This window comes from Syngnathus leptorhynchus, chromosome 7 (genome assembly GCF_054491065.1).
Source record: "Syngnathus leptorhynchus isolate UIUO chromosome 7, UIUO_Slep, whole genome shotgun sequence".
NCBI lineage: Eukaryota > Metazoa > Chordata > Actinopteri > Syngnathiformes > Syngnathidae > Syngnathus > Syngnathus leptorhynchus.
This window is the reverse complement of record NC_141201.1, coordinates 12329981-12348975: the sequence shown is the minus strand read 5'-3', so window position 1 is coordinate 12348975 and position 18995 is coordinate 12329981. Positions and strand designations below refer to the sequence as shown.

General features: G+C 43.1%; 1 protein-coding gene across 1 annotated transcript; it reads right to left on the bottom strand.

The window, feature by feature from the left end:
- Positions 1–6842: 6842 nt before the first annotated feature.
- On the bottom strand, positions 6843–18111 carry LOC147054803 (uncharacterized). The gene is given in 1 exon segment (XM_085916646.1): positions 6843–18111. A coding segment is annotated over 1 exon segment (2160 nt). The 5' UTR covers positions 11513–18111; the 3' UTR covers positions 6843–9352.
- Between the last annotated feature and the right edge of the window lie 884 nt (positions 18112–18995).

Sequence of the window (18995 nt, the reverse complement as noted above, 5' to 3'; positions counted from 1 at the left end):
TGTCATCTCAAACTTAACGCTTTTTTTTCCCGTCGTTTTCAAAGATCTGATTCCTGCCTGTTCTAATAGATTTCATTTCAATAATGTTTTCAGAAAATAGCTTTTTTTTTTGCGGGGATTTGGGATATTTTTTATCCACCAGCTCAGTGGCCTAGTAGTAGAGTGTCCGCCCTGAGACTGGAAGGTTGTGGGTTCAAACCCCGGCCGGGTCATACCAAAGACTATAAAAATGGAACCCATTGCCTCCCTGCTTGGCACTCAGCATTAAGGGTTGGAATTGGGGGGTTAGATCACCAAAATTGATTCCCGAGCGCGGCGCCGCTGCTGCTCACTGCTCCCCTCTCCCCCAGGGGATGGATCAAAATCACATGGGGATGGGTTAAATGCAGAGGACAGAGCCCTTTGAGACTGCTTGTGATTTAGGGCTATATAAAAACTTGACTTGACTTGACGTGTAAATGGTTTAAAAGTTCATTTCTTTATAAATCTTGTTTAATCTTAAAGTGCATGACTGTTAATGTTTTAAGTTATGTTAATGTAATGCTTTTAATGTTTTGTAAAAGGAATGTTCATTAAATTTCAACATTTTCCTCATGTTCTTGTGCTTCTTTACACCAAAAAAAGATATTATTATATTTTGGTCATTTATAGCAGAGTATGGTATAATTTTAATGGTCCGGCCCACTTGACATCTACCGAGGCCGTATGTGGCTCCCAATGTGAAATGAGTATGACATCCTTATCTAGGGCACTTAGAATTCAAAACGACCTGAGGAAACGTATGAATGCTCCTGTGAAACATGACCACACTATTGAGAACTGCAGTAAAACTATTAACACTGCTACTGCTCAACACTTTTGTAGTCAACTTTCAACACAGTCTTCCTCAAACAATGTAATTTTCCAGGAGTTCAATTTAAGACAAAATATACTTCATGAGTCAAACAAACACAATGAAGATAGTCTCTCTCATTTTCAAGCATTGAATATAAAAATGCAATGAGACACAATTTTGAAATTGTCCAAAGTGGTAGCTACAGAAATTAACCACAGACAGGACAAGGGATATAAAAGGGATTAGTAAACCATTAATAAGCACTCCTGTATCTCAGAAGCTTCCTGTTTTATTTGATAAGGATATAGAAGAATGGTAGGGATTGTTGGGTGGCTTATTGGGAATGGATCTGTACATGCTAGACCTTTCTTGATGGGAATGAGAAGTTTGAGATGTGAAGAGAAAAGGCAACCTTCAACCTAACATCCCCCATATGGTCTGGAAAAAGAGTGCCTTGCAAGCCTCCAGGCAACTTCCAACCCACCCCAGCTGTTGCCTTTTCAGGGGAAGAGGCACTCCATAACCCACACCCCACCAATGTGTTTTTGGCAAACTTTGGCAACCTTTTTTTTTTTTCATTCGTCAACTGCCATATCCTCAACTAGCTGCTGACCTTGTCACTCAAATTTCTGAGCAAAACCTGTGAAGCAAGGTGAGCGCAACATTTGTCATTTAGAAACCCTAGTTTGAAAGAAATGGCAAAAGGCTGCGCCAAAGTAGTCAGCACATTACAATTTACAGTAGGCAATGTTAACTCAGAGCAGCTGTATTGACAACAATGCTGCAATGATCATTTACTGTGACTTCAAAAGTGTGTGTTAAAGCTGACCTATCATGGTTATAAATCCTTCCTTTTTACATTTTACTCATTCAGTTGTGGTCTATATGAAGTGGAACAGCAAAGTTTTTGTCTGGGGGCTATTTCTTACTCTGTTCAGTTTTGTCCATTTTCCATTAAGTTTTTTTTATCTATTACATCACAGTCTTTGGGGCGGGACTACCAAACAAGGTAGCTGGGTGTTCCCAAACGGTTCCGCAATTCCACCATCTTTATAAATTGGAGAGACTTTTGTTCAAACAACTCAAAGATCCAAAATTGGAGAGATTGTTGGATGCATCAAACACATTACAGTCCCCCAGCATGAGAACCTCAAAGAAGTGCCTGGTTAAATTTAATTTTTAAGAACAAAGTTTCTACATCTGTGGGCAAAATCCTGCTTGTCTGTGCAAAGCACTTCTCTTTTAGAGAGAGAAAGATTCAGCGAAAGACTGTTCCATAGGAATCACTAATATATACATCCGACCGGTAAGGGAGGCACACATCTTGCGGCCTGGAGTGGGCGGGGTGTGAAGTATGTCATTTGTATTTAAAGAGACTGCACCAAAACGTCTTGCTCTAAACCCTCCTCGGAACAAGGGTAAAAGAAGGGCCTATGGTACTGTGTAGTGTTGGGTCGTATGTGAACGATTCGTCCAAAAAGAACAAATCTTTTCACTGATTGTGAGTGAACGGATCACTTCCTGAAGTAATTCGTTCTTTTTTCAGTTCATATGACTTCAACCAGCATGTCCGCCTCACAGTTTGGAAGGTGCGGGTTCGATTCCACCTCCGGCCCTCTCTGTGTGGAGTTTGCATGTTGTCCCTGGGCCAGCGTGGGTTTTCTCCGAGCACTCCGGTTTCCTCCCACATCCCAAAAACATGCTTGTTCGGCCGATTGAGCCCTCCAAATTGTCCCTGAGTGTAAGTGCGAGTGCAAATGATTGTTTGTCTCTGTGTGCCCTGCGATTGGCTGGCAACCGGTTCAGGGTGTCCCCCGCCTACTGCTCGATGACAGCTGGGATAGGCTCCAGCACACCCGCGACCCCCGTGGGGACTAAGCGGTTCGGAAAATGGATGGATGGATGGATGGATGGATGGATGGATGGATGGATGGATGGATGGATGGATGGATGGATGGAAGTGATAATTTGTTGCACTAAAACCAAATGGACAGTTCTTCATTTAAGACCCTTATAATGGTGTTGGGATCTTTGTGAGAGTACAGGACACTTGTGTCGTCTGCAAATAAAATTTGGGACAGTTTGGCTGAGACATTTGACAGGTCATTAATGTATATCAAAAATAACAAAGGCCCAAGAATTGATCCTTGAGGCACTCCGGATTGCATATAAAGTAAGGAAGAATTGGTTCCATTGTAGGATACAAACTGTTGTCTGTCTTGTAGATAACTCTTGAACCAGAGAAGCGCATTATTTTTACTCCAATATGAGACAGTTTTTGCAATAGAATATGATGATTGACCGTGTCAAATGCCTTCGATAAGTCCAGAAAAATACCTATTGTGTTTTCCTTTCTATCCCTCGCACTATATATTTCATTTACTAAATGTAAGCGGGCCATATAAGTCTAATGTTTTTTCCTGAACCCATACTGGTGTGTACCGTAATTTTCGGACTCTAAGTTGCTCCGGTGTATAAGTCGCACCAGCCATAAAATGCACAATAACATGAAAAAAAACATATATAAGTCGCTCCGAAGTATAAGTCGCACTTTTGGGGCACATTTATTTGCCAAAATCCAACACCAAGAACAGACATGAACCAGCAACAACAGGCTAAACTATACGGTATGCTAATGTGACATACACAAATGAGGAGCTGAGAACGGGCCTAACGTAACATTCAGAGTTATTCAAATGAGTATTACATAAATAACACGTTTATCAAACATCTGTGTCACTCCAATTCATTAAATCCATCGATCGACTACAATGCCGCATACGCGCGCCGTCGGACTCGTCGTGATTTGCATTTCTAATTATTCCACAGACCCCTATAACGATATATCAAGTATATTTCAAATAACTATCATATAGCAACAATATTATCAAACCATCTGTGTCACTCCAAATCATTAAATCCATCGATCAAACTCCTCGTCTTTTGTCAACAAAGCCGCGCGTGCGCCCTGACGTCAGCTTTGTCGTTATTCCACAGATCTGGTCTATAACTATATTGTAGCGTTAACAAAGTACAAGCAAAGACATGGGTTTGGTAAACGGCTCTTTATTTAACAAAACAACAGTTCAACGAGCAAACAACTACTGAACTGTAACGATAAAAACATATACAAGTTGCTACGCAAAATAAAATCTATCTAATAACTATAACATAAATAACAACTTTTTCAAACCTTCTGTGTCTTCTGTCTAATCATTAAATCCTTCAAACTCTTCATCCTCCGTGTCACTGACAAACAACCCCGCTACTGGTGCCTGTAGTACGTGGGGCCCTTCGTCATCTCCGTCGCTGACGTCAGACTCCTCGTCAGTTTCAGTTGCACTTATTCCAGCTTTTCTGAATCCTGACAGAATGGTTTTGAGTGTAACCAAAGCCCATGCCTTGTCAATCCATCCAATGACGTCCAGGAATGTTGCACGTCGCATTCTCCCGGTTGCCATGAAGCTGTGCTCTCCGTCCATTATCCACTGCTCCCACAGGTTACGCAGAACTGTTTTGAAGCTCCTATTCACAGAGACGTCAAGTGGCTGGAGTATTTTAGTGCAGCCTCCAGGGATGATGGCAGGTATGGGGTTTAAGTTTTTTAATTTATTTTTTATCTCTGGTGTGATGTGCGCTCGCATGCTGTCCATCACAAGCAGAGCTTTGTTCGCTCTGAAGAAGCCATCCGGACGCCTAGTGTAGCACTTCGTAAGCCACAAGTTCATCATTTCTTGATCCATCCACCCTTTCTCATTTACGGCGACAGTAACTGAGGGAGATTTGATTTTTGGCATCGTTTTTTGTTTCAAAATGACCATTGGTGGCAATTTTGAGCCATCTCCGCAACATGCCAGCACCACTGTCAAGTGGGATTTTTTCATGACCGGTTGTTAGTATATTAACACTCCTCTGCCCTTTCTCTGCAACACTTCGGTCCATGGGAATGTCAAACGTGAGAGGGATCTCGTCCATGTTAATAATATGATCCGGTGTCACGTTGTGCTCACCTACATGCTTCTTAATGAACTCACGGAAACAGTCGATCTTTACTTGGAAGTTTGCTGGAAGTGATTGGGACAGTGTTAGGATACGGATTTTTAGCTATTGATCTGACTCCAAATTGCGATCAACACTTAACACAAGTTTCTATGTCCCAATCCACACACTGGCGCACCTAACAATTTTGCGAGTTCGTTCTGTCAAAGAGAAGACCAGTAGATCAATCAGACCAAATTTACCAATTGTTTATTCCTAAAAAAGCGCACTAATACAGACCTGGGTCCCGGGTCCCTCACACTAAAACTCGTGCGTGTTCTTGACCACCAAAAGACGACACATTCTTCTGGGTTGCCCAGTTTGAAAGAAACACAATATGAATATTAAAGCATGCAAATATTGTGTGATGATTGGTCGATGGCTATCTCCTCCCCGTCGAGGTGTCATCACTCTGGTCAGGGGGTTGGGTTTTTTCCTCTCGAAGCCCGACCACCTGGACGTGGTGTTGTTCTTTGTTCTCGTTCCTCATCGACCTTGAGGTGTTATCGTCCGGTACTCCCCTCGTCCCGTACCGTCCCGTACTCTCTTCGTCTGGTACTCCCTTCCTGGGCCTCCCTGTTCCACAACTCTTAGAAGAAAACAAGTTCATGCAGTGTGCCTGCACATTCCTCACCCCCACCATTCCACACAAGCACTCCAATACTAGATATTATATTGATATGATTATAAGTTTAACACAACCTTTAAAAATATGTTTGCAAACTGCTGAAAGCACATTTCCCTTTAACAGCGATGTTCTTGCTCTGATAGAATAATAATAATAATAATAATAAATTATATTTATAACGCACTTTATATTCGGAGGAATCTCAAAGTGCTACATGGCAAGTAAAAACAAGAATAAAAAGCAAGGACGTATAAAACAACTGGACGACAACCAGGATATAAAAACAGGAATTACAGAAATGCCAAAGTAAAAAGGTGAGTTTTAAGTCCGGTTTTGAAAGAGTCAATGGATTGGGGTGCTCTTAGGTGGTCGGGGAGGGAGTTCCACAGTGTGCGGGCTGCATGGCAGAAGGCCCGGTCGCCCATGGTGCGCAGCTTGGTGTTGGGGACATGGAGAAGGTGAGAATTGGATGAGCGGAGGTTTCGGGTGGCAGATTTGGGGGCAAGGAGTTCTTTGAGGTATGAGGGAGCATGTCCGAGGATGCACTGGTGAGTGAGGAGGGCGATCTTATAATTTATTCGAAATTTGATGGGGAGCCAGTGCAGAGAACGGAGGATGGGTGTGATGTGGTCGCTTTTCCGCACCCTCATCAGGATCCTAGCAGCGCAGTTTTGGATGTACTGGAGCCTCTGGAGGCTCTTGCTAGGGATCCCGATGAGGAGTGCGTTACAGTAGTCTAGCCTGGAGGAGACAAAGGCGTGGTCAAGTTTCTCAGCATCTGTCAGGGTAAGTGTGGGGCGGAGTTTGGAAATGTTCCTGAGGTGGAAGAAGGAGGTTTTGCAGATGTGTTTTATGTGTGACTCTAGGTTGAGTTGAGAGTCCAGTATCACACCCAGGTCGGTGACAGTGGCTGAGAGGGGGATTGTGTGACCGGCGAATGAGATGCTTGTGATTGGGCAGGTATGGATCTGATGGGGAGTGCCAAATAACATGGCTTGGGTTTTATCGCTGTTGACTTGTAGGAAGCCGAGATTCATCCACGCCTTTATCTCCTCCAGACACAGTGAGAGGATGGATGAGGGAGATGGATGAGGCTGGGTTGCAGAGGGTGGGGGGTTGAGTTTGAGGTATAGCTGGGTGTCGTCCGCGTAACAGTGATATCAATCAATCAATCAATCAAGTCAAGTTTATATAGCCCTAAATCACAAGTAGTCTCAAAGGGCTCTGTCCTCTGCATTTAACCCATCCCCATGTGATTTTGATCCATCCCCTGGGGGAGAGGGGAGCAGTGAGCAGCAGCGGCGCCGCGCTCGGGAATCGTTTTTGGTGATCGATGAAATGCCGAACTTCCTGATTATATTGCCAAGGGGTAGCATGTAGAAAATGAAGAGGGTAGGACCGAGTACAGATCCCTGGGGGACACCGGAGGTGACTGTGTGTGTGTCTGATTTTTTCTCTCCCAGGGAAACGTACTCGGTTCGAGAGGTAGGACTGAAGCCAGGTTACAGCAGTGCCAGAGAATCCAGTGGAGTGAAGTTGGTTAAGGAGGATGTTGTGGTGGACAGTGTCAAATGCAGCGGACAGATCCAACAAAATGAGGAGTGACAAGGAGCCTGCATCGGCAGCCATGAGAAGGTCGTTGGTGACCCTAACAAGGGCTGTTTCGGTGCTGTGGCCAGAGCGAAAACCGGATAGAAATTTCAGCGATGTTATTGCGGGTGAAATGGGCGTGAAGTTGGGCAGCTACCACTTTTTCCAGAACCTTGGGGAGAAATGGGAGGTTTGATATTGGCCTGTAGTTGGCAAGGTTGTCCGGGTCAAGCGAGGGTTTTTTGAGCAGGGGGGTAATAATGGCTGTCTTCAATGCAGGGGGTACAGAGCCAGACTGGAGTGAGAGGTTGATGACATTGGTTATTAGGGGACTGATGGCTGAGATTTGATGTTTAATGAGGGCTGTGGGGAAAGGGTCCAGGGCACATGTGGAGGGTTTCATCTTTTTGATGATGTCCTCTGTTAGAGATGTTCCGACTCTAACATATTTTGCAAGAACCACACGAGAGACAGTATGCCCTTTGAACACTTGCAAGTGGAGAATTTGTTCGTTACTGTAGATACAGCAATGTCCGAACAAAGTCTGCCTTTGCATTCTTGCAAGAGTGTATTTATTGAGAGAAGAAGGGTGGGGGTGAGAGTGGCAAAGGTGGGGGTGACAATTTACATGTGTGGTGGTCACCACAGACAATGGTTGACCACTTCAGAGGGTCCCAGTTTATTGTTTAACGAGGTCGTGGAAATAAAACCTAGTGGAGCCTTCCAGATGACTATCTAAACAACACACCATTTGGAGAGTGGCAACAACTGAATGGTTAAACTTTTCAGAGTCAAAGAAAGGTAGAAGGTTAAAACAAAGTTCATCATTCTAGTCTACATCCCAACATAATCATACGATCAAGATAGTTCATAAACCCTAACATATCCCTCCTGTTTATCATATGATTATGCTCACCCCGATCAATCAAACATAAGTAAGAAAATAAAATGTAGAAAGAAAAACAACAATAAAATCAAAACACAGAAATAGCACACCATTGTACCCATCAGTTGCGAAGCATTTTCGATGGTCAAATCATTAAGTTTCTGTAAAACATGCTCGGCTAAACATCATCTACGCAATCTACGTAGATCAATTTTAGTGCGTGAGTGAAAAACCTGCGGCAAGATGTTATAATGCAGGAAAAGTCTCACACGGTCCCTCTGCCTTAGGCGACCAGAATGTTACCAATAACAACAGTCAAGACAAAAATTGCTCGTGATTGTTCAGCCGTCGGGGGTTTGGTACGCCCACTGTTGGAGGGTGAGCACAATTCTCACCCCCTCTGCAGCACTGCTTCGTCGGGGGAGAACCTAGAAGTGTCTGCCGTGCGGTTGTCGTCTTCAGTCTTCAGTGGCCAGGGTAGACTACCTGGCCACCAAGGGGGAAGAGGATTATTCTGCCTCTATTTGAATTGGGGGCGGGGAGATAGTGGCTGTAGCAACGCTGATTAGCTAAGGAATGTAGTGTAGTGTGATCTAGCACTCGTCGGCCCTCGACCCCCGCATTGGGACTGCAGAGTCTGCTTTCTTCCCCCAACCAGTTGTCCTCTCCATGAGTGGCCGACTCCTCCTCGACTGTGATCAGATAACTTGAGGCACGTTGAATGTCGCTTACCTGTGGAACAATGCAACTAAACCCTTGCTAAGTTTATCTTCTTAGTAAACTAACACAACACATAATAATAATAATAATAATATCTAGCCCTACTTAAACATTTCAACACATATTAAGTAAATGTAAGGTAACTGGCATACAGTTCCTTAAACGAACATTGAGTAAATATGGGATAACTTTAATGTGACTACTTCAAACTGTATATATCCAGTTTCTATCATCTACAATCTATGAATCAAAGCTACAGTTAACTAAAAGGAATGAAGTCCCTAAACAAAGAACATCTCGCAAGCAAAGAAGACCTGCTCATTGTCATTGAAGACTTCTTACAAAACAAACACAAAAGGACAGGAAGGAACCATAGAGCTGACGGGGATCAATAGACTTTCTTTAAACCAAATACAAAGTATTTAGTTTAAAGGAGAGTCGTAAACCCGTAAAAGACAAGGCCTCCTGGTCTGGCAGGCCAAGGCTTCCCCCGAGATTATTCCAACAATTCCCTCCTGTTTATCACATAATTTGTTCAATCAATACATCACCAAACACAACCACTTCTCTCGATTCTCAGTTGTCGGATCACAAGTATGAGCACAAATATGTTCACACCAAAAGGATAACCGTTGCGACACCGTCATTCAGGAACTCACAGATCTGGGAAAAAGTCTGCGAACTCAAATGCAAGAATTCCGTCATCATCATCATGCTGGCGTTCAGACATTAGGCATACCCGGGCCATCTTGTCTTCCATAGGCGATATCGCTGTAGTGATGAGACGATTAAACAGAGCACGCAGACATGGAATACAACAACATCCACACAAGGTGAGTATAGCAGCAAATACTGCAATTGATATTATAATTGAGGACACAAGGGCTTTATACTTCCCAAAGGCATTCATCCAGGTGTCCCACACCGATGTGTCCACACCAGAGTGCTCTTTCATCCTCATGTTGAGGGACCGCAGGCCTGCAATGGCCTTCGTCAGGCTCCCATCAGGGGCAGTGTTGTTGGGGATGAAGGTACAGCATTGTTCTCCGAACATGGCGCAGACCCCCCCTTTCTCAGACAACAACGTATCAAGAGCAATGCGATTCTGGAAGGCCATTAGGGAAGTTGTGGCTAGCTGTTCGTGCACGGCCTCAAGCCCCGCTTGTGTCCAATTGCCCAATTTCTGCACATTGTAATGGATGTAATTTATCCTGTCTACGTTTTTGTTTATCGTACACCACCAACAAAGGGAAGACTCCCATCCTGCTGCAATTTGGTCAACTAATTTATATTCACTAGGAACCCCTCGGGGTACTCCAATTGCATCTATATAAGTTGGATCATGGTCACCCTTCCAATTTAAAGATCTTTTGCTTCTACCGACTTTAGCCCATTCCACCGGCATCACCCTTTGCTCCTCTACCACAAGATTCATGGCAGTCACTGGATATATGGAGGTGGGCAAAATTAACGTGACTAAAGCACAAATACCCATATGGTTTTTTGGCAGACGATCAAAAATCCTACTATCACCGCACCACCACCATATATCACTTCGTGACACAGGAACAAAGGATACATCGGCTTCAATTTTTTCACTGCACCAGTCATCTGACAGATTTCCCAGCTTTTTCCCAGATCCTGTTATGTAAATACACGTAAAATTACCTTTGGCTACATTCCTTGAAAACAATGTTTTTTTTTTGTTGAACAGATGTCATAGGGAACACTTTTCCCACACTTTACACTCTGGGCTAGGATTTGCAGTAGTCATAACAGATTTCACACAATCTTTGGATAACGACGACGGGACAACATACAACAATGGTCGGGGACCCATGCATACGACACATTCAGTTTTTGCTGCCTGTGCAGCTTGTTCTGCCAATAACAACCAATTATTACTCTTGCCAGTTACACCCGTAGTCACTTGAAACCAATCATCCACATCCATTCTCGATAGATTTACTGCCATTACAAAAGGTACCTGTGGCAAAGAAATTCGAGTGGCATCTTTTTGATCAGGCAGGCTTTGATGGATTAATTTTTGTGATTGTTTCTCATCAATTAATTTTATCTTTATCAGAGCCAAAGGGTCTTCACCCGGCACATCTACTCCCATTACCAGATAAAAATCATTAACTGAAGACACCCCCCCACAACCTGGTAATGGTAAAACAGGCGATCCATAACCCCCCACTGTTTGAAATGAGTATGGGTTACTTGTAAGATTTGATATAGTCAATAAAAGTGGATTGTGCTGGCCAAATTTCACTGGCTGCATTTGCCCTCTAGCCAAAGTAATCCCCTTCACTAACATCCTTTCCCATGGCCTAGTGTAAGTGGAAACATACCCCTTAGGCCCAGTATTCCACAGCACATTTGCCCATTGACACCATGGTACTGCTTCCACAGCATTTGTTTTCAAAGTACACATGTAAACATCATACGTTTTCCATGTGGGTCTGGATCCACGACAATGAATTACACTGCAGAGGTCAAATTGATAAGTTACCGTTGTCCCTTTCTGGTGCAATAATTCTACATAACTGCCAGACATTCTCACACACCTGTCTGTAGTTCGTCCCGCAGACTCAATAACAGGTCCAGTTTGTCGTTTAGCCCGATATGATGCAATAACATTTTTGAAGGCGGTATGGTCAAATTGCCCATCCATCTCTGCCTCACTCATCATGGCTGGGCGTGCCCCCACTGGTTCCCACAAATACCCTATTGCTAAAAACAACATAAGGTCAACAAATGCGGCTGCCAGGCATGCAACAGCCCCATTTGTCCACCTCCTTGGCATTGTCATTTCACTGGGAGGTAAGGTCACCTTAATCAGACTTTTGTTCACTTTTTTTTTTTTTTTTTTTCGGACGTTACCTCAAAGGAAATGACTTTCTTGCAATGTGTCAGGTGTATCCAGGTTGACCTCTCAGCTATTTTGATCGCTGTTGGAGTGGTCAACAACACTTGGTATGGCCTTTCCCACTTGGGAGAATGCCAGTGCTTTTTGATGCTCTTAATGAGAACCCAATCACCTGGTTCCACTAATTCCAGTTCCTGTTGAGGGACAGACACATCTTCATTAGTGGTTTGTTTTTTTTTTTTTTTTTTTTTTGCTTCTCAAATATTTTTCTCTGAATCATCATCAGTTTCCCATTCATTTTTAAAATATGGTAATCTATATCGTCGCCCAAACAGTTTTTCATATGGGGTTAAACCCGCAGTGCTTGTAATGTTGATGTATAGTTTAACCAAATCTAGACATTTTTTCCATGGTCTTCCGGTTTCCTCCATGCACTTTTTCCAACCTGCTTTTGATAGTAGCGTTTGCTCGTTCAACCAGGCCTGCACTGGATGGGTGCCAAGCACAGTGGTTTTTTAACGTTATCCCAAGGTGTACAGCCATGTTTTGTACAACTTGGTTCACAAAGTGTGGACCATTGTCACTGTAAATGATCTGTGGGATGCCATGAACCGGTATGACGGTTTTGCAAATGGCTTTTGCCACTGTTAAGGCATCTGCTCGTTTAGATGGAACTATTTCAACCCATTTGGAAAATGCATCAATCATCACTAGGCAGTATTTGTGAGGTCCACTTTGTGTGAGTTCAATAAAATCCATGTGCATGATTTGGAATGGGTAAGACGGTTTTGGAAATGAGCCTCTCTTAGGTCTCATGTTCCCTTGTGGATTATGTTTCACACAAACAGGACATGCTTTACAAAAAATTTTTAAGTAAGCATCTAAACCAAAGGTAGTGAATTGTTGATGTATGATGGACCTCATCCCTCCTGTCGACACATGGCAAGGCCCATGTGTCGCAATTGCTGCTGCCTCAAAAAGTGTCTAGAAGCGTGTGTGGGTCAGGCACATTAGGTGCTGCTTCATTTACTACTCGGAAATCTTGTATCATTCGCCAATCAATTTTATTGGCCTTTTGGACTGGAAAAACAGGAGACTTGCAAGGAGAATCCAAGCACTTCCTAAAGATTCCTCCTGACAAAAGACCATTTACGACAGGGGCTATCCCATTTATTGCCTCCTGGCCCAAAGGAGATTCTCTGATCCCGGTTAGATTTGGATGTTAAGTCCTGTCACAAATGGCTCCTTTGATCAGTCAAACAAATGCTGACTAGCCAGGGAAGCGCATAAGCGCGTGCCCTTCAAAACACCCACACCACTTCCTCATAGCTTCTTGAGTAATAGGCAATCCAAAAACAAAATTTTCTTTGGGTTTTTTGTTTTTGTTTCCTTAGGATTTAACTTGCACAAAATCACTCTTTCATCAAAGTTGCTCTACCAATCTCCCATAGTAGTCTCCAACAACCTCAACCATTCAACCTATATTTTCCTTTGATCCAGGAAATCATTCGTCCCTGCTCATTTGCATCTCACACACAGTCACCAAAGAGGAGTCTTTTCATCACATTGGTCTCAAGTTATCCAAGTCCTCCACACAACATTCATATACCATTCACAACACAATCCCTTTCGTAATTATTCCTAATGTTCCCGATAGAACAATTCACCAATCCCACAAAACTCAACACAAAAAAAAACAGCCGGCGAATTAATCAGACTATTATTATTTTTATTTTTTTTATTTTTTAATTAACCAACTCAACCTTTCAGATTTAACTAAAATATAGAAGTTTATAGACTCTTACAACACAACTAATCAATTATTTTTCTCAAATTAGTTTTGCAGTGTGTGAAAACCACAATTTTGCTTCATCCAATTCCAGAAAACATGTTTTCTCTGTGTTTCAAATTTGTCATCAGGGTGAGACACAAATGAGCACTAGTGTAAACCAGTTTTCTGTCTACAAACAGATTTCTTTCTTTTCTTCTCTTATTTATTTATTTATTTATTTATTTATTTTTTATTCTTCAAAATTGTTTCTGTTTTGCGGTGCAAATTGGATAGACCACAGTCTAACAAATTTCTTTGTACACAGGTTTAGCCAATTTTATCAGTTTAACAAATATGCACACACATGCACAGCTCTCGGAGCGAGGGGAGGAGACCTGGCATCAATGATTCGTCACAAGCTGGCCATTTCTTGCGGTCGATCATGAAGCTGGTCCCACCCACGCACGCGAGGACAGCACATTCTAATTTTTCTATTTATCTTTTAGAAACAAGTTGTATTACTTTACCACTTGATTTGCAAATTTTAACTTCAGTGTGCACACATAATTTGACCCCTTGTCATTTGCCGGGCATACAATCAGCATTTTCATAATTTCATTGTATGTACAGGAGTTCTAATAACCTAAAAAAATGTTTTTAAACCAAAAGTAGGAGCATGAGAGGTCAAAGGAGAGGAAGCCCGTTCTGCTGAAAATTTGGCTTTTCCTCTGCCCCTTCCTCCACCCTTTGATTGGTCTCGTTTTGCATAACGACACACTCTTGCAAAGTGTCCTCGTCTCCCACAGTTCCAACAGTTGTCAGAATCTGGTGGGGGTTTTGAACCATATGGCGGCCTGCGACCTTGTTGGCCTTGACCTCTTCCTCTGCCCCATTGGGAACTTTGGAAGAAGACTGTTGCATCTTCATCTACATGATTATCATCATCATCTAGATGAAATACATCAGAACCTTTGCCTTTCTTGATCACTTTGTCAGCGTCTCTGGCCCACTGCATGGTTGTTGTAACACAAGCAGTGTGTGCTTCCACCAAGTGTTTCCGCACCCTGTTGTCTAATTCAGGTGGGGAACCATTGAGGAGCGCATATTTTAGCTGTTGCTGATAAGCACTCTCAGCTGCATCATTGAATGGGATGCCATTATGCACCCTAAATTCTTTTTCAAATGTTAATGGAATGGCAGCCTCATCACTTTTTATCTTTCCATTTTTGGTCTTTTGAATTTGTTCACATCGCTCTTGTGAAGTTTTCAACCACACTCTAGCACATTGCAATTCTCCCTCTTATCTTTCCTTTCTCAGTCCTTTTGTCTTCCCAGCCACACTCTCCTCCAAAACATCAACCACTATTTTCCACATTTCAACTTCCCTTCTACTCCATACTTTTTCTTCCACTTTGGCATGTATCGCATACTTGCCATGTACTTCTCATCACCTTCAAGAGTTAGAGATTTACCGTTTTTTGTTTCCTATCTTAACTTGGTATTTTTCGATTTTTCCATTTTTTATTCAATTTTTTTTTTATTTTTTTTTAACTTTTTTGAGGATCCTCAATGCAGGATTAAATTTACCCTTCAACAAAATTACTAGCCTGTGTATTACCGTTGGTTTTTGCTAGTACTGCTTTTTTTTTTTTTTTTTTTTGTCAATTTATCCTACCATTCACACTCTCAACCACACAACTTTCATGCAAACAGCTCGGAAAAACAGGCAAAAAAAAGAATCTACGCCCTTCTTCAATTAAGAAAAAGAAGCTCTGTCTTTTTTTTTTCAACCTGTTCCTTCCACTGGGACTCCAACCCAAGCTGTTCTTTGGCTCGGAAAAACGTACAAAGAAAAATCTACGCTCTTCTTTGAATCACAAAAAAGAAGCTCTGTGTTCCTTAGCACGTTCCTTCCACTGGGACTCCAACCCAAGCCAGATCCCGCAGCTTGGAAGAACAGACAAAGAAGAATCTACGCACCTCTTCAATGAATGAAAAGGAAGCTCTGTTTTCCTTAGTCTGTTCCTTCCACTGGGACTTAAACCCAAGCTATATTCCGTGCACCTTGACTCTTACGCGTTTCACAACAACACAATCACACAATTTTAGGGCTTTAACTTACTTGTCCCCTGGTTCGTTGCACTGCCGGATTCCGTCAATCCACTGTTGTCCGACGAAGGCAGACCTAAGATGCTGGCCCAGCAAAGAATTTTCTTGCCAGGACTTTTCTTTACCAGGTCCTCCTAATGGACGCTGGCTTGTCGACAATGCAGCACGTCGTCCTCCGTCGATCAGCAGTGGGTATGTTGGATCCGGGTCACGGCACCAAAATGTTAGAGATGTTCCGACTCTAACATATTTTGCAAGAACCACACGAGAGACAGTATGCCTTTTGAACACTTGCAAGTGGAGAATTTGTTCGTTACTGTAGATACAGCAATGTCCGAACAAAGTCTGCCTTTGCATTCTTGCAAGAGTGTATTTATTGAGAGAAGAAGGGTGGGGGTGAGAGTGGCAAAGGTGGGGGTGACAATTTACATGTGTGGTGGTCACCACAGACAATGGTTGACCACTTCAGAGGGTCCCAGTTTATTGTTTTACGAGGTCGTGGAAATAAAACCTAGTGGAGCCTTCCAGATGACTATCTAAACAACACACCATTTGGAGAGTGGCAACAACTGAATGGTTAAACTTTTCAGAGTCAAAGAAAGGTAGAAGGTTAAAACAAAGTTCATCATTCTAGTCTACATCCCAACATAATCATACGATCAAGATAGTTCATAAACCCTAACATCCTCTACCTCCGACTGCAAGATAGGGGAGAAACAGCGGAGAGGCTGGACTGACCCAGGTGGAAGGAAGGGGAGTGGAGGTGAAGTGGAGGGGCCAGAAGAGGAGAGGAGCTGGGTGCGGATGTTGTCAACCGTAGCGGTAAAGAAGGTCATAAAGTTATTGCACACTACATCTGAGGATTCCGTTGGAGTGGTGGGTTGGGATTTGAGAAAGTGGTTGATGGTTGAAAATAGCTGTTTTGAGTTTCCAGGGGTATTGTTTATGATGTTGGAGTAGAACTGGGCACGTGCAATCCCAAGGGCTTTTGAGTAGGCCTTCTGATGTTCTTTATAGGCCTGTTTGTCAGACCTGAGGCATTGAGACGACGCTCCAGGATGCGTCCAGTTGACTTCATCAGCCGCAGCTCACTGGTGTACCAGGGGGCTGAGCGTGAAAAAGTCACTGTTTTGTTTTTTATGGGGGCGTGGATACCTCGAAGTTTGGTCAAAGAGTTATTGTAATGGTCCACTGCCTTGCTGACTGATGGAAAGGTCGCGGAGGAGGAGGAGAGAAGCAGGAGGTCCTGTGCTAAAGTGTCTTGGTTGATGTATTTGAAATTTCTGAAAGAGATTTGCCGCTTGGGTTTGGAGAGGGGGCGTGGGAAAGGCAGTTCCATTTGAATAAGTTTGTGGTCAGACACACCAACCTCGTGAACTTGTAGGTTGCTTATGGCCGATGAGGAAATGACAAGGTCAAGTGTATGCCCTTTGTCATGGGTGGGGACATTTACATGTTGAGTGAGGTGTAAACAGTCCAATAGTTGCAACAGGTCAGAGGCAGGGGGGCGGGAGGGGGTGTCGACATGGATGTTAACATCACCTAATATGATTAAATTAGAGGAAGTGGAGGTACAGAGGGTAGTGAGTAGATTGTATAGTTCTGGAATGAAAGCAGAGTTTGGTTTAGGAGGGCGGTAAATAAGTAAAACTGTGACAGGATATGGAGGTTTACATTTGAATGCAAGGGATTCGAATGAGGAGTGATCAGGTAGAGGGAGGGGGGACAGCTTTAGATCAAGACGATGGAATACAGCAAGGCCACCGCCAAGGCCAGTGCTGCGGGGTTTAGTTATGTATTTATAACCAGAGGGACAGGCTTCATTGAGGAATTGATAGACATCCGGTGGTTGCCAGGTCTCAGTCAGGCACATTATGTCTAAGCCTTTGTCCAGGATGAGGTTGTGAATGAATGATGATTTATGGGTGAGTGCTTGGATGTTGAGAAGATCCATTTTGATTGTGGATGTGGGGCTGCGTTTAGGTAGGGGGCGAAGAAGAGAGAAATCCACTCCACGTCTTCTGTTCTACATGAAGTGCAGTCCACTGTGTGTTGGAGTGAAATCCAGTTCGTTTTGTCCTGGCCACCCCGGGGCTGCTCCGTGTTGAAGTCCGTTCCGTGCCAGAGAGATATCCATTCCGTGTTTTTCCGGCAACCCGGTGTCTGTCTTGAGTCGGAGCCCGCTCCGTGTAAGAGTGGACTCCACACCATGTTTTTCAGGCCACCTGGAGTACTGCAGCCCCGCTTGGTTGCTACAATAAGATCCAAGTGTGCCGGGTCTCTGATGACGTGTTGGACATGCGACGGGATATCGGGCGGTGGAGGAGCAGATGGGTGGAATAGCGTTATGGGCAGGTTGGGAGAAAACAAAGTTACGATGGGTACTTCTGTGGATGTAACGAGGTCTGCGGAGAAGTCCGAGTTCTTTGATGACTGAGACACACCCTGGAATGGTGTGATTACTCAGCTCCAGCAAGCGGGGGATGGAGTAAGTTAATATAGTGCCGGTTGGAGAAAGCTGAACTTGCGTGTTAGCCATTTGCTAGGCTAACGGCTAATAAATAAATAAATAAATAAAATACTAAAAACACTAAAAATAAACTAATTCTGGTGGAAAATTAAATAAAACACTAAAAACACTAAAAATAAACTAATTCTGGTGGAGAAGCGGCGAACAATCAGCGCCAGCGTCCTCTCCTCAGATTGCTCACACAGGTGTGACCTCAAACATCAGCGCTCAATGATAGAGAGGCGATTGCCTTGCATGAAGCGATAACACGAAGCCGGTCCTCCTTGAAAATCTTTTAAATTCATCTCCTTGGCAAGCACCTGGGCATGGATTTAAAGGCGTTTGTGTTGCATGAAGCGATCACAAGATCCTCCCACTACAAAGTCATTTATATTGATGATTTTGGCAAATACTTGGGTGTGGAGACGCAATTGCATTGTTGATAAGCCTCTCCCAGCACGTTGTTCAAGCACCCATGTACAAACTCATTCTTCGAGCTGTGGCCACCTAGCTTTTAGCCCGCGATTAGTTTTTTTTGTTTTCTTCATTTTGTTTAGCGTAACCTCCGCTTTTCGCCAATCCAGGAGAAGAATCTTTCAGACCCTCTAGTGTCTTCCGAACATCTTCACAAACAGCTGAGAAATTCATATAATCTAGGATAGGTGAATTCATGAATTTGAGGGGATTATGGTTACTATGTGGGATCTTGGAGGTCAGATTAGGACCAATTTCTGAGAAAGATTTATTGAAATTGTTTGCAATTAGTTGAGGGTCAAAAATGAGCCCTCCTTTAGCCTTGAATTCTTTAGATAGTTTCTTGCAATTTTTGTTTTTCTTGCGAATACAGTTTATTGTTTTCCACAACATAGTCATGTCATTTTTATGTTTAGAAAGCTCTTTGATGTAATGTTATTTAGCTCCTCTAATAATATGATTTAATTTGTTTCTATAGTTTTTCAATTGAGCATGATTAAATGTTGTTGGACTAAGAAGATATTTTTTCTACAATCTATATTTACTATTTACAGATTTGATGA